General features: G+C 33.9%; 1 protein-coding gene across 2 annotated transcripts in view; it reads right to left on the minus strand.

Annotated features, from left to right (window-relative positions):
- LOC106668050 (fibroblast growth factor receptor 3-like) overlaps positions 1 to 17,696 on the minus strand; it is a 184,625-nt gene that overhangs the window by 22,628 nt on the left and 144,301 nt on the right. For both annotated transcript variants that reach the window (XM_014396459.2, XM_014396458.2), the window contains exon 3: positions 2,658 to 2,871. In XM_014396459.2, coding sequence (XP_014251945.1) covers positions 2,658 to 2,871 — 214 coding nt within the window. The remainder of the gene's footprint in view (positions 1 to 2,657; positions 2,872 to 17,696) is intronic.

Below are 17,696 nucleotides of genomic sequence, written 5' to 3' on the forward strand. Positions count from 1 at the left end.
AAACTAATGCTACGATTAGGACGAATTTGTGTTATCCTGCTTATGTCTGTGGTTAGCAGGAATAACAAACCTGTCGTATGTGTGTTTAAGAAAAAATCCTTTTCTTTTAAAGAACTTTCTAAAACTTCGGCCATATTGCCCGTCAAGCGTATTAAGTGAATTAACGATCAAATGATGCTGAGATGAGTAGTAGTAACTTATAAAAATACTGGCAACGGCGGTGATAGGGAGCCCAGTATTTTGGATCAAAGAATGGGGAATAATCTCCAATATGTTCATTGTTGTGTTCGATCTGAAAGCGCTTACCATTATTTATTGGGTGAGGATTCAAGATTTTTTTTTTTTTGAGCAACCTTCTTTCTATGCTCTCCTGATATTCCTGGGGTTTGTGTGCTGCTCTCTAATCTTGAGAGCTGTTTATCCAATTCACAGGAGCAGCCAGGTTACTTCGGGTCCTTTGCATCTTTCTTTTAGGATTTGATGTGTTGCTTCGCCATCGAACCTGCCAATTTTCTTCAGGTCATTTCAAAGATCACCAATCTTCTCTTTTCTTTCCAGTGAACAACCTTCGCGGGTTCTACTTGGAGGTTTTGGTTTTGCTTGTTTAAGAAAATGAGGATATTTTTATTTGTGTACTTTCTTTATCACAGCTTGGGAAGTACCTCACCACTATCGGCGGTTGTAGGAAGTTTCTTGCCTACAGCCTGGTGCCTTTCCAGGGTGTTAGTTTTTCTCGAGGCCTTTCGTTCATTCCTGTGCCGCGGTATCTTTGTAGTTTAAGACTAAATGTATTCACGATCGCTCCCAGCAGTCCAAACGGAGCGACACCGTTCCAAAAACCACCTCGATGGCAAAGCTGAACTAGCGTGCCGGGCTGCGCCGAATATTCGACCAGTTCAAACTTCATCGCGCCACTCCAAACATCTATGGCGTGAACGGTGGAATATTGGAGCGCCCTGAATGAGAAAACCCGCTTTTTTGGCGCAGTCTCCGTCTTTCTGTCACTGAGTAAAAATCTCCGTCTTATATTTTCAAAAAGTCAAAAACGTTTATTCTTTATTGGCAATTACATCCAGTCGTGATTTTACTGTTGGGGTGATTGAATTGTATAAAAGTTTACCATATTTACGGAAAGTGGTGGACAATGATTACTACGATAGAAATAAAATCATTATCATCATTCTGTCATCAGACAGACTTTTCAAAACAAACAATTGATAACCCCTAAGCGCTGAGCAGAAATCGTAGTAAAGAACTTAAGTTCTTCGAAGTTCATCCCTGTAGCGAGAAATCGTAATGTGGCTGCCAACCTTTCATGTGGAGTGATGATATTTCTCATGACTGTTTTTTGTTTTATAATCAATAAGGGATAACAAGCTAGAGTAAATATAAATAATAAGTTTCATCTATCCTTAAATAGTTCCTCCAATCAGCTGGTTCAAAGGAAAGATCTTTCATCAAATCGATGTGATTATTAAGGGTTTTATTCAGGAGCCATCTTACACCATTTCCTCTTCGGTTTATTGTTTTTTATATATAAACAAATATCAGCGTAGCACAAAAGATCGTAATCCGTTTTGAGGAAGTAATTCACTAGATCCGAGCGACTGGCTGTGGAGCGGTCGTGAATGCCCCCTCAAATTTCAGGCACTCCAAATGGAACTTTACGGCTCGGCGCGGTTCCATTTGGTGCGATCGTGAATGGCCACCTTAACCCGTTTTTCTATATTAGCACATTAAAGGCTAGTTTTATATTTTTTCCTATCTTTTCTATTTTCATTAATGAACTTTTCTGGATGCCATTAGGAGAACTTTGGGCGAGTCTATATGGACGATGCCCAGTCCTAGGATAGGAATATGGCCTATACCAGCGGGTTCCCTGAACGTTGACTTCTTTCATTCAACATACTCAGGAGTTGTCCTCATTTCTTGTCTTTGAAGCTATGGTTTTGCTCACTGTGTACGCATTGATTAAACCCTAGGTGCCTCCTGTTGACCTTGCCCTAATCTTCGATGCCACGTATTTTGATTTCGGGAACCTTATATGGTCTTTTTTGCCGAAGCCTCTTTAGTCTCTTGTCATGTAGCCAGGATGGGCGATCCCTTTCCAAAAAACCAGCAAAACGGGTGATACGGGGAAATTCCTTGTATAGTCCAAAGCATGGAGAATAATAGCCAATACGTTTGGTACTGTATATCATATGAACCCGGTCGACCCACCAATCTTGCATGAGGATTCGAGAGAAACTTTGCCTACGGCAGGTATGGTACATTGGAGGAAGCAGTTACCATGATAAACATATAGGTCACAATTTACAGGGTCGTTAAGTGGGGGATTCATTGCGCTACAAATGGAAAATATATATCGAATAATGCCTATCGATCCACGTTACTTACATCATAAATATAATAAAAGAAAGAAGATACGTTTATCTTCTCGTTAATATTCGCGAGGTTTGAAAGCCCTGTCCAAGAACAAGTTGCTCACGAGGGAAGAGATTATTGACTGAACAGCACAAAACCATTTAGCAGTGCTGCCTCTTTCACGCGCTCACGATCGAACTAATGAAGATTTTCAAATGACCAGTTCAATTACTGAGTCACGAAAGAAAAAAAAAGTGAAGGTGATATAATGAAATATATATTTGTTACGAAACCTGTGACGGATAGCCGAACTGGTCGTTTCATGATCGGCTCTGTGTTGATTTGGCAATCGTAAACTCCATCATCGTTAAAAGTGATGTTGTTTATTTGCAGGTTCCAAGAGTCGGGATCGTCCAAACGGTGTGCAACCTTGAATCTGGAATCAGCGGTGTAGATGTACGACTGAAAGGAGATTATGTGCAAGTCTCTCCTTCTCATCCACGAGACCTAGAAAAAAAAACCTTTAATGTAGACCTTGTGTTAAGCTGAAATAGCGTCTTGGTTTCATCGTGACTGTTGACATAAGTTCAGACAGTTGGGATTGTATTTGATTAGTAAAGTAAAGAAAAGTAATTCCTGTCATAAAGGAGGGCTTAACGTCCAAATACCCGCTGGGTGTAGCAAGGTACGAAATGAATGAACTGCCTCCGGCTGACATTGTGTTGATTGCGGATTAGGTGGCATAATAAAACCTTTTTTTTATCTCACAGAAAAAAAAACAATTGTATTCAATCATTTTCAAAGTAAATAAATTTTCTAAAATATTATATTCCATATTAAAAAAATTTAATTTTGAAATTAAAGCTCAATTAAAATTGTACGGACTTTGCCGGGATTCTAATAGGACGGACCTCCTTACCTGATAACTAACAACTTTAAAAGGGGATTTATATGAAACTAAAAAAATAGGGTGAACGTTATAATTACATAGGAAACCTAAAGGTGCATTTTTAATACGAACAGCTGGTTTTTAAATCAAATTCCATCAGATTTTAGTCAATTCAGACTAAAACTTTCATATGCATTTTTTCAGAAGAGTCTGTAGTTTATGTTCCATCATCAAACTCTAAAACATAACGTTACTTAAATATATTTATTAAGCTTTTTACATGGCCATTTGTTTATTTACTACTACGTTAATTACGATAACTACTCCAAAACCTATTTTTGTAAATCTATTTGGTTTATTAAAAAACAAGAACATACATATATTTGTTTCAATATTCTAATTATATTCACAAGTTTTCGTGGTCCGCTTGATGAATTAATACCTTCCAATTAATTAAGGTTTTTTTTAGTTGAGATAAAAAAGTCAGTGTCACGAGCAGGATTCGAACCGACGACCTTCGGCTAGATACGCCGCTGCTCTACCATGTGAACTATCGTGACCTCGATCCACTCGGACACTAACTTCCCATCTCAACCCCACCTTTTGAATTTTCCCTTTTTTTTGCCATTTTTGAAATGTCGTGTAATCTATTTGATTCTCGGCGACAAATGATATTGCCACGGAGAGCTTTAGTAAAGATATACTTCATTTTAACATTAAATTCACTAGTTTTCGTGGTCCACTTGACCAGTTAATACCTTTCAATTAATTAAGGTTTTTTTAGTTGAGATAAAAAAGTCAGTGTCACGAGCGAAAAGGAGGGAAAATTCGAAAGCTGGGGTTCAGATGGGAAGTTAGTGTCCGAGTAGATCGAAGTCACGATAACTCAAGTGGCAGAGTAGCGGCGTATCTAGCCGAAGGTCATGGGTTCGAATCCCGCTCTTGACAATGACTTTTTTATCTCGACTATAAAAACCTTAATTAATTGACATTCTAATTATATACTAATTCCTAGCGAGGTTTGTTTTTCAAAAAGTGAACGGTAATATTTGTCAATAATGTAATTCAATCAATTGACTTGTAGTTTTACACAGTTTTTTGAATTAAAAAAATACTTCGTGCGGATATATTGGCCGAAAAAGGAGGTAATAATCTCATGGCCTAAAACCTTGCAACTAGAAAGAATACATCTTAAAATGGATCCTTAATAAATCGAAAAACTTGTGGAACAATAACCCAGGAGTGAAGTGCGAGAAGAGATTTATATAAGGGCCAATCACCAGGCTTACAAAAGAATTACGGAATGGTAACTGCAACAGAATAACGTTTCTGGTTGGACTCCTGATCAAGCACTGCCGCTTAATAATGCACTTACACTGGATAGGAATATAGAGAGGAGAAACTCTGAGCAGATACTGCCGGGAAAAAGAGGAGACCGCAGAAAACGTTTTGGGTTTCTATACAGGAAATCCTGCAACCAAGATAGGATATGTCGCAAGCAAGTCCTACACAGGAGCTTCAGGCAAGGACGAACACTTCAGATCAAAGTGCAGAAGGGTCATTGCGATTATTAGTCTATAAAATGAAACAAAAATCATATCATTATGATCAAACGTTTATGCTAGAATTGTGTGAAAGGTAAAAAAATAAAACTTTTGATGAGAAGCAATTTTCTGTTCTACCTAAAACTTTCCCGTTCCCGGCCAATAATATAAGATATAGGAATCACATCCATTCATCTTGCAGCAGGGAGTTCCATTCTGAAAGGGGTTTTTGATATCGAATATACATTACAATCTTTAATCACTTTATCTTCTTGGTTGGACCATTTTATGCTGAGCTAATATATTTCTTTTAATGTAAGATGCATTATTTATAGATATTGACAATAAAATATTTTGGTTTTTTATATCACTATAATAAATATGTGATAAAAAATAGCATCAATGGGATTCATTTTAGGTATTAAATGATTTGGTGCCGCAATGAGGAAAAAATTCCTGATTTTTGTTTTATATAATTGATTAAAAAAGAAGTGGATGCAAATGATTTAAAAAGGGGGACAGATGAAATTGATTGTTTTATTGAAATCAATAAGAAAATAATATTAGGCGGACGTTTGATTTGAGGGATGAAGTCCTGAAGGTGATGTCCGCACTTGCCTATGCCGATCTAAGCAGCCTTTCTCAACCTGAGATATATCTGATTGGCCATTTACATACGTTGAACATGATTCGGGTAGACAAAGAGAGGCTCATGCAAGTCAATGGTGCTGCAAGCCCTAAACACCCCTTGTCACGGGCAATCCCCTCTGGGCACCACTTTACCCTCCGCCGCAACCACTTTACTTTCGCATTTACATATATTCCTCGATGACTCCTTTCCCTCGTGCTTGAAAAGAATAACTGGAGAGGTGACATCGCAACATTACCCTGAAGGGGTAAAAGGGAGACTGAAATAAGCGCAGTGGTACCGTGCATTTAACTGTTCAGTTTGATTGTGTCTGTTATTTTAATTTTTTAATATCTTAAAGGAATATCTTTTTTATATTTCGCGTAAATATACGCCAGGAGTTAAAGATATGATGCAATCGGCAGTAAAATATTCAATATACCAAAATCGAAAACAGTCTGGGATCATTTTTACAAACTCGTCATCACCGGAGTTGACAAAGTGGAATGAAATACCCATCACAATCTTTTATGGGTTATTTTACAAATAATGAAAATTTCTGTTTAGTTTAAATCAAAAACCAAATAAATTAATAAAATTTTGTATCAGTGGCAATATATTATATGTTATTATTGTAAATATATTCGTCGTGATTTCAATGTTTACATATAATGTTTCGCTAATTCTTTCAACGAGATAGCAAAAACTATTTTTTTTAATATGTTTTTAACTCTAGCAGATATCTAAATGAAGTTTGTACACTTAATAAAATATTCTGAAATAATGGAACAAACTGCAACCAAGTATGGATCCATAACCGAAACCTAAACCAACTTAACCTTAACTAGTTAACCTCACCCTTACCTCTAACCCTTCCTCGTCACTATCCTTCTACCCAGCACTAACCCTAACCAGATATATTATTAGTCGGAGCGTGTATTATAGTGCGCTCTTTAAGAGCTGTTGTATCCCCCGTTCTGTGCTTAAAGCACACCGTTAAATCGTGGTTTATCAAAGAATTTGATAACCCGTCCCTAACCCTAACATAATATAACCTTCACTTCCCTTTACAGCAAGCCTCCCTAACTAAATCCAAAACTAAAAAAAAGCATAACCTAATAATAACCCATCCATAACCTAAACCGACTTAACCCTAGTCATATCTAACCTAGCCCGTCACTTAACCTAACCCTACCAACAAGTACAAAGTACGCTTAAAATTACTATTTATCTTGGATTTTCTCGAGCTTCACAGACAAGCGGATGAAACTCGATTTAATTTTTCACTATATCACACTGAATGTTTACACTGATCTTAGTCAAACTCGAAAGAACATTTTGTTTCGGAATATTTCTCAGTCTAACAGATCAAAAAATGAATTCATGTTAATAACATTCTGTACAGCATTAGGATTTCTGCATCAAAATCTCGTCCAAATTAGACTGACATAACCAATTATTTTAGTTACGCTGATTAAGCTAAATGAGATTCGGTTTGTACGATTTTTAAATAAAGGACAAACATCAATGTATGGTAAAACTCGTTTTAAAATCCCTATGAACTATAATTATTTAGAAATCGTGAGATGCGGTCTGGTGTGATGTAGGTTTAAGAAAAACATTTTCTTTATCGTGCCAACGTTTCGATCTTTATTGAGATCATCTTCAGGGCTCAAAGCACACTGAACACGACACGCAAGAATGGCACAATTACATAGAATACAAACACTTTCAGCCCTGAAAATGATCTCAATAAAGATCGAAACGTTGGCACGATAAGAAAATGTTTTTCTGAAACCTACATCACACCAGACCGCATCTCACGATTTCTAAATAATTATCGATTAACGGTCACTAATCACCACAAATTTCTTATGAACTATGCAACAAGAATTCTCCCCTCGATTATTAACAAAATTGTATAAAAAGGTATACTAAATTTACATAATAGTTAAAATGAGATAAAAAGAAACGTGTATTTAATTATATCGGGAACTATTACAGATAACAAGATGAGAGTCGGTTTGCTAGAGCAAAGGAGGTTTGATTTGAAATTACTCGCGAGCTAAAACAGTCAACCGAGAGAAACTCAGTTTGATAATTCACTAATTGAACTAGAGTACGTATACTTGTTTTGAAATATCTCTCGAAGCTCTAACAAATTAGTTTTAACATTTTCTTCTACATAATAATTAGTTTTAACCGCTTGTTGAACTCAAAAATTAGTTTTGACAGCCATTTTTACTCACAAAGTTGTTTTAACAGTTTTTCTACTCACAAACTATTGTTGACAGCTTTTAGCACGCATAAAATTGTTGTAACAGTTTTCCTACTGACAAACTAGTTTTAACATTTGTTTCTACATAAAAACTAGTTCGAACCGCTTTTTAAATTCACAAACTAGTTTTAACAGCTTTTTGTACTCACAAACTGGTTTTAGAAATTTTTATGATCGCAGACTAGTTTTAACAGCTTTTTCCACTCACAGACTAGTTTTAACAGCTTTATGTTGTCACAAACTGGTCTAAGAAATTTTTCTAATCACATTTAAGAAATTTTTCTAGTCACATTCAAGAACTTTCTCTAATCACAAACTATTGTTGCCAGCTTTTCCTACTCACAAACTAGTTTTAACATTTGTTTCTAATTTTTCTGATCGCAGACTAGTTTTAACAGCTTTTTTCACTCACAAACTTGTTGTAACAGTTTTCCAACTCACAAACTTGTTGTAACAGTTTTCCAACTCACAAACTAGTTTGCACATTTGTATCTGCACAAAACCTAGTTCGAAACGCTTTTTAAATTCACAGACTAGTTTTAACAGCTTTTTTCTCTCTCAAACTGGTTTGAACAGCTTTTTGTACTCACAAACTGGTTTAAAAAAAAATTCTAATCACAAACTAGTTTTAACAGCCATTTCTACTCACAAACTCGGTTTAAGAGTTTTTCTACACACAAATTATTGTTGACAGCTTTTTCCTCTCACAAAGTTTTTGAAACAGTTTTCCTACTCACAAACTAATTGGAACATTTGTATCTACACAAAACCTAGTTCGAACCGCTTTTTAAATTCACAAACTAGTTTTAACAGCTTTTTTTCTACTCTCAAACTGGTTTTAACAGCTTTTTGTACTCTCAAACTGGTTTAAGAAACTTTTCTGATCGCAGACTAGTTTTAACATTTTTTTCCATTCACAAACTTGTTGTAACAGTTTTCCAACTCACAAACTTGTTTGAACATTTGTTTTTACATCAACCCTAGTTCGAACACTTTTTTAAATTCACAAACTAGTTTTAACAACTTTTTTTCTACTCTCAAACTGGTTTTAACAGCTTTTTGTACTCTCAAACTGGTTTTAACAGCTTTTTGTACTCTCAAACTGGTTTTAACATCTTTTTGTGCTCTTACACTGGTTTTAACAGCTTTTTGTACTCTCAAACTGGTTTTAACATCTTTTTGTGCTCTTACACTGGTTTTAACATCTTTTTGTACTCTCAAACTGGTTTTAACAGCTTTTTTATTCCCAAATTAGTTGTAACTGAGTTTTCTCATCACAAACTGATTTTATAGCTTTTTTGTTCACAATCTAGTTTCACCAGTTTTTTCTAGTTACAAATGGGTTTTAAAAGGAATAAAACCATCGGTATTGATATACCCACCCCATCTCAATTATTTCTATGAGACTAGTTGAAATAATGAGTATTGTTTGTTTTGAAACATTGTTCGATCTATGAACGATACTAATATGAAACTCGGTTTTATCATTTATTAAATGTTATTAAACGTGTGGAAAACATAGTCAAAATAGGATTAAAAGGATCTGTTCATTTTGAAAGATTGGATTCAAGAATGTAAACCTAAAATCACAGGTTTCATTTATAACAGTGAATGTTCCGAAGAATATTTGCTTTTTATGCTATAACCAAAGAAAAAATTTAATAAATGTTTTATGCACAAGGAGAGGGGAAACAATCAATAGTGGTGTTTTACCAACCGGAATATGGGTTTTCTCATCGCGGTTTTGCTAAAATGGCCCACCGCACAAGCACACGGCAGCTCTTCACGGAAAGGGAATTCACCTAGCCCCCGGAGCTATCTATTTAATTAATTGAGCTTCCATTGCGAACAGTAAACTCCGTCAGTGAGAAATTTGAATATTGTAATTGCTCCATCCACGCGCGCTTTAGAATTTTCGACATTGACATATTCAGTTTAATTTAAAAAGGGTGTATTTTATTCCGTTTGGGCTCTTCCGCATTGCCACATGCAAATGTACAATTTAATTAGGCAAATAAAAAGGTGTGTGATAATCAACATGTCGAACATAAATGATAATTTGGCCCAGCGTAGAAATTAATTTTTATTGATCTTTCATGCGTTATGACAATGATTGTTGCATGAAACCTTATTTTTCATTCTTGTTTGGATTTTTCGTAAGGTTTTAAAATTAGAAGAAAAACACTTCGTAATCTGTAAAGCACGGAGTATTGTAGCTGAACGTAAAGCCATTCTGTAAAAAATTGGAAATTCATTTCATTATTTACTTTTAATTATGTCATTTTGAATTTTATATTGCTTGTCGAGAACTTTAATTTAATAATCCCACGTGATATTCAAAATATTCAAAAACTGATGTTTATATTCGAGGGGTGGAAGTGTTATGAAAATTAAGAGAAAAAAATTTATTTAACAAAATAAAATATTTCGTTTTTTAATAGAGAAACATAACAAGGAATACGAAAAAAACTGGATATCTGATTATTTTTAAATATATAATCACTATAAATAGTGAACTATTCACGTTCCAAGTCCAAGACAGTGGAATGGCGTTCTCTCTCTTACACGGTCAACAGGCGTCGTAAATCTGATCTAAAGCGATAGCATAAATAGTCCGGCTAAAATAGACAAATTTCTTACTAAGAGAACAACGTTTTTACGAAACAAGACGCCAAAAGAATTATATCCGAAAAAAACAATATACGTAAATATGAGAACACGAAAAATAAAAATACCATAAAAAACGGATTGAATAATTTATAATATAAACAATGATTATTCGGAAATCGTGAGATGCGGTCTGGTGTGATGTACGTTTCAAAAAAACATTTTCTTTATCGTGCCAACGTTTCGGTCTTTACTGAGATCATCTTCAGGGCCTGGGATTTACAAACATTGTTTAAATTTAACAAATACATGTAGAACGTGGAAAAAGTATACAATGCAAAACAATATTTGTTATGATTAATCAAAGTATTTCTACTCACTCAAAGTGTTTGTTTTCTGCGTAACAACACTTTGAGTGAGTAGAAATACATTGATTGAATATAAAATTATTTTTTGCATTGTATATATTCTTTATCATGCCAACGTTACGGTCTTTATTGAGATCATCTTCAGGGCTCAGTGTTTGTTTTCCGTGTAGATATGTCATTATTATGTGTCGTGTTGAGAGAGCGTTGGCACGAAAAATAAAATTGTGTTCTAAAACGTAGCATTGTAAAAATTTACTTTTTTCCACATCCTACAAGTATTTGTTGAGTTTAAAGAACGTTTGTAAATCCCAGGCCCTGAAGATGATCTCAATAAAGATCGAAACGTTGGCGCGATAAAGAAAATGTTTTTCTGAAACCTACATCACACCAGATCGCATCTCACGATTTCTGAATAATTAAGAAAGTTTGTTTTACTGATGACTTAAAACTTTACTGAGATTCGGAATCACCGTTGCGGGCGACATCATTTATTAAGAAATAACAAATACCACTGCAGAGCCATGATGGATAGTTTGGAATAAAAACAGTAACGTCACATCTTTTTCCGAGTCAGGTTGTACTTGAAATCGAAAAAGTGTTGGTAGATACTTTCTCAAAAGCTCACATCATAGATCATAACTAAGGCTGTCTAGTGCTAAGGAAAACAATTTTTTTCTAATTGGGCTCAAATATGTAATTGACACACAATAAATGTGCTCTTTGAGTAAATTGTTTGAAGAGGAGAACTATGAACATAAATTTTTAAATTTTCCAATTTACCAACCTCAAAGATCCTTTTATTTAAAGAAGTACACAGATACATGTATAAATAGTAACAATTTAGACAAACTTGAGGTTTTGCTAAAATTTGAAGCAAAAAACCTGGCAATTGAAGTGTTCAATTTTGTTTATGAAGCACTTTAATTGAGAGCTTTTATTGTCAATGAACCTTCATCAAACCAAACCGCATCTCACGATTCCCGAATAATCATCGACTAACGGTCAATATTTACCACAGAACTTGAAAAAATGTAATTAATATTACATTACATACATAAACAAATAACAACAAAATCTGTTGTTGCACAATAAATTGCAGAAGGTTAAAATTAGCAATTATTATTGGTATTTATTCAATATAATAATATTCTTCTTTTTCAACAAAATTTTGTTACATGAGAACCTTTTAAAATGGTTGAGTATTTGTAGAAGTTTCATAATTTCAAATATTTTACACTTACAGACCAACACACAATAAATTAAAGTCACTCATTACACTGATGCGAATAATAATAATACCGTTTTCATTCAAACCAATAAATACAATCATATATCAAATATTTTATTTTCAATTAATAAATTGTACACAATCTATTACAGTACGTGGGCCGATTGAATAATAAACATTTTTCAATCAATTAATATTTATGAAAGGTTTTGGTTGAGATAAAAAAGTCAGTGTCACGAGCGGGATTCGAACCCACGACCTTCGGCTAAATACGCCGCTACTCAACCACTTGAGCTATCGTGACTTCGAATCTCGATTATACGACATTTGAAAAATGGCATGAATTAAATTGAAGTATACTTCACTAAAGCTCACCAATCCGATTACACGACGTTTGAAAAATGGCAAAAAGGAGGGAAAGTTCAAAAGGTGGGGTTGAGATGGGAAGTTAGTGCCTGAGGTGATCGAAGTCACGATAGCTCAGGTGGTAGAGTAGCGGCGTATCAAGCCGAAGGTCATGGGTTCGAATCCCGCTCGTGACACTGACTTTTTTATTTTAACCAATACCTTTCATAAATATTAATTAATTGTATACAATGTTTCGAATGAATAATTTGTGCTTTTTTTGTTTCTTTTTTTTTCTTTCCAAGATTTAACCATCCCGCGTAGATAAAGAATTAAATGGATAATTGTGGTTGTATACAGGAAAGAAAAATTTGATATCATGGAGGGCTTATGGTGATATATATCGCTCAAGGTGTCTTTGACCAAATTTGGTTCGTACCCCTACCTCCTTTCACCAGAAATTTCCAAACACCAGATTATCAATTTTCAAACCAACGTCGAGTGGTTAATTTATTCAATCCTTCCTTCAAGTTAAAATAAAATTCCGGTTACCTTGAGATGAATGACCAAATTTGAACTCATGTTATAATTAGAGAGAAAAATTATACGCAAATCACTGATGTTGTTTGTTAATTAATATATATCAATTACAAAATCGGAGCTACACAACAACAGGCTGTCAAATGATAACGGGAATTAAATACGAATCCCATTAATATGAAAATCTTATATACAGAAACTGTTCATTTAGGATTTAAATACACAAAAGACAGTGATTTTCACCAAAACTCCCATTTATTATCCCATAACTGCATAATAAATAAAATACAATATAATATTAATCATAATAAACATGTTAGCCTCCCTAAGATAAAGTTCAAAAGGTCAATTTTCTTGTTTTTACAGTTATGACCATTCTAATGTTGATATAACATCAGTACATCCCAGAATTTGAGATTTGAAACAAATCGAATTCCTGAAAAACCAAATGGTTTTTTTCATATAAAACCATGCAACATATTTCAATAAATTTAAATGTCGTGTAATATATTTGATTCTCGGCGACAAATGACATGGCGACGGTCAGCTTTAGTGAAGGTATACCTATATAAAATGGCAAAAAGGAGGGACAAATTTTAAAAAAGGTGGGGTTGAGATAGGAAGTTAGTGTCCGAGTGGATCGAGGTCACACGATTGCTCAAGTGGTAGAGTAGCGGCGTATCTAGCCGAAGATCGTGGGTTCGAATCCCACTCGAGACACTGACTTTTTATCTCAACAAAAAACCTTAATTAATTGAAAAAATTATTCAAATATTTAATTTTGTCAAGGTTCCGATGTCAATAATAGCTTGGAAATTGGCGTGGGTATGCTTTTATTCGTTTAGGTCTCTATGAAAAACGACGTTTATTTTTCCCCATAGATTGTATATTTTTTAATATTTTAAGAAGTTGGTTGATTCAGTTTTAAAAAAATTATTTACGTATAGTTTTATAAATTTAAAGAAATATTTTTGGTAACGTGCATTCTTAAAACATGAAATGATGCCTTGCATTTTTTTCGTTTGACAGTATAATTTACCCTCCACTTCTCTACTTGGAACAATAAATGGAAATAGGGAATGCAAGCGGGATCAGCAGAAGAAAGTGTTCAGCGGGGATAAACAGGCCAACAATGCAAAGAAGGTACTGGCCACCTGCCAACCCTGGCATTTACATACATTAGAATTTAATAACATTCTGAATAACTAATGCGTTTCTTCTAATTAATTCATTACTAATTACAAACAACGCTTATTAACGATGAGGGGATATAAATTTCTTGAAAAGAAAAACTTATGTTTCTTAGGTTATTGTTATGTGAGATACGCTTGTTCTGTGTAAAGACCAAATTTAACTAATTTCTCTGCTTAATGGGAAATTTTATCCAATTGTTCTCTCTTTACGGATATCGGGAGAACGTTTTTTATTTAATTAGAAGAATGTCCTCAGAATATTATGTTCCTCTCGACAAAGTCAATTTCGACTCATCGGCTTCATTTTAGACAACAAAAAAATATGTCATGTGGTGAAAGTCTGTAAATTACGTTGATTTGAAAATATACTGTTTGTAAATTATTTAAGAATTCTTAGAAGAAAGAATAATATTTTTGATAAATGGAGAATTTTATCCTTTTTTAAAATATAAATTATTTTTCAACAAAAGGTTCTTCTTCCTATTGAATTTAAAAACTGAATATAGGATTTTATCAGGTTTGTTTTTCTTAAAAAAAGTTGTTTCACAGCATATCCACCTTGACCATTTATCACCATTTCCTCTCGCCATATGTCACCCGATTTTTGTCACGATTTACCCTTGCAGGGATTTTCTTTGTTTATTTTTTCTATAACTCTCTAATATTTCATTTTATTATCATTTATTTGAATGACATCATGTCTGTAAATGTAAATATGTAAATATAATGTCACATAAAATATTGATTTATTATTTTATTTCTAAACCTAAACATATAGCTATATAAGCATTAAAAATTCTCCTTTCTAATAGCTTTAGCCTGGTTTTAACCAGGGTAATATAGAGGGCAGATATATAAGAGCAATATCAATATCTACCTCATCAAATTAAAATGAAAGGCATAACAAACGGTTGATCTTAGCACTATGATACCCAAGAAAAAACAGTATAAAACTGGAAAAATAAGACATTAGTGACAGAAGTTTTCTACAGACCCCTAGAACGTTTATTTAAATTGTATAATAATTCTGCACCTCTACTTTTCTTAGAACACAGAAGACAGGCTTAGGTCACTTTTTTTTTACAGCATTAGCTTAATTTATTTTTAATAGGAATTTTTTTCTCTTAAATATCTTTTTTGATATTTATCAATTAATTAAGGTTTTTAGTTGAGATAAAAAAGTCAGTGCCACGAGCGGGATTCGCACCCACGATCTTCGGCTAGATACGCCGCTGCTCTACCACTTGAGCTATCGAGACCTCGATCCACTCGGACACTAACTTCCCATCTCAACCCAACCTTTCGAATTTTCCCTCCTTTTTGCCATTTTTCAAATGTCGTGTAATCTATTTGATTCTCAGCGACAAATGAAATAGCCACGGAGAGCTGTAGTGAAGGTATACTTCATTTTAATTTTTTAAATTCACTATTTTTCTATTAATTGGTCAACCGGACCACGAAAACTATTAAAACTTTTTATTTTCTTGTTTTTCAAAATCTCTTAATTACATTTTCCTTCGATAAAAGCAGATAAATTAACACAATTTATAATAAAAATGCTAGGGAAAGTAATTCAAAATTGGCAATTTCACTATTCATTGTTGAGCAGTTTATGTAAAACAGGCCAGTTTACTGTTTACAATGCTGATCAATATTAGGTTTTGTCTTCAGTTTTAATTGGAATTGAATATATTTATTAGTGTGAATACTCCGGATATTGAGACCTCCTTATTTACCTTCAATGAGATTAGTTAGGTAAGGATGTTGTGTTTAAAAGGTGATGGGGGAATATCGAGTACCTCACCACCCTAATTACGAAAATAGTATGAGTGTGTGTACACATTTAATAACTGCATGTTTGGAGAACGTCAAATGATCTTGCTCTTGACGCCCCGAAGACTACCTTCTATTTCGGGATGGATAAGAACTAGGTCAAATAATGGACTGTCGAAACGCGAAGTGGCTGTTTCATAAGACATAAGCTTAATTATGTAAATATGTTTACAGATTTTATTAGGTTTCGTGGTCCACTTGACAAAATAAATTCTTTTCAATTAATTATGCTTTTGCTTGGGATAAAAAAGTCAATGTCACAAGAGGGATTTTTTTTGCCTTATGATCTATGCATATTAGCCATGTTGACGAATTCTTATATATGAGTGTTCAAATTGGGAGGGGGGTTATCGTGAAAAAAGGGCCAGAGGTGACAGTGGGAATCGAACCCACAACCGCGGCGTGAGAGTCTCTCATGAATTTATAATGAAAAAAAGATACATTATGAGATTTTTGTTTAGATTAAAATAAACATATGTAAATGGAAAAATCTGAAAGGAAAAATATTAGTTAATTCAACTTAAAAAGAATTTTGTCTCAAGGCAAACGACCTTTATTTTCTAAATATGACATTTAAAATATTTTGCAGAAAACTACAGATTCTTTATAAAGACATTTATTATTTAGTAACATTTTGAAATATCTTTCAATTAATTAAGGTTTTTAGTTGAGATCAAAAAAGTCGGTGTCACGAGCGGGATCCGAACTCAGGATCTTCGGACAGATACGCCGCTGCTCTACCACTTGAACTATCGTGACCTCGATCCACTCGGACTTCGCATCTCAACCCCACCTTTCGAATTTTCCTTCCTTTTTACCATTTTTCAAATGTCGTGAAATCTAGTTGATTCTCGGCGACAAATGAAATGGCTACGGAGAGCTTTAGTGAAGTATGCTTCATTTTGCTTATTACATTTTATTTGATTTCGTGGGCCGCTTGACCAAAGAAATTCTTTTCAAGAGCTCAAGTGGCAGAGCAGCGGCATATTTAGCCCAAGGTCGTGGGTTCGTATCCCGCTCGTGACATTGACTTTTTTATCTCAACCAAAACCTTAATTAATTGAAAAGAAATGTGTGCACAGAATTGAACTTACATAAATCAATCAATTATCCCTGTATCTTGAGTGCCCGGGAACGCAGTCAACGCAAATATGATATAAAATAAAAATAAAAACTGTATAAAGCAATTTCTTTCGTATAGAACGTGTTAAAAACCAAATTACTCGTTAGGCTTGACGGTGGACGTGTTTAACCACTTTAGAATAATTTTTTATATTTTGTCCAATCTCATGGGAAAACAGCAAACAAGCACTTAATTCCCGAAATATACTAATGGTCTAACCTACCCTCTACGTACATAAACATCATTATATAACAATTCAAAATGAACGAACATAAAACGATCACTCGACAATTTGCATTTCTAATGCTCTCAGAAAAATCCGCTTACAGTTTTTATCAAAGCCGCCAGAATCGTTTGTTATCATGATGAAATTTCTTTTGAAAGGAAAATTTCTTTTTGCCAACTTGAATGCAGGTAATCGATGATTCCTAGCCTTACTAGCTGCTCAGTAAGTAATTATGTGACAAGGAATTTGTTTTCCATCTAATATATTCCCTAAAGTTATTTTTCTCGCTCTAAAAACAATATTTAACTAACGATATTCAATGTTTCAAATGAATGCGCTTATTCTTAGTATAACGTAATTGATTTTTCTGTCGTAATGATTATAGAACCCTAATTAAAAGTTTTTCATTGTCGCATAAAGTGCTATTCTTACCGTATTATGTAAATTGTCTTGGAGAAAGATATTTAGTTAGATTTTGTTTTGTTTTTATAAAAAAAATTATTAGAGTGAAAATGCTTTACAATAAAAAC

Source organism: Cimex lectularius, unplaced genomic scaffold, assembly GCF_000648675.2.
Source record: "Cimex lectularius strain Harlan isolate CLEC.00 unplaced genomic scaffold, Clec_2.1 scaffold347, whole genome shotgun sequence".
In the NCBI taxonomy this organism is placed as follows: domain Eukaryota; kingdom Metazoa; phylum Arthropoda; class Insecta; order Hemiptera; family Cimicidae; genus Cimex; species Cimex lectularius.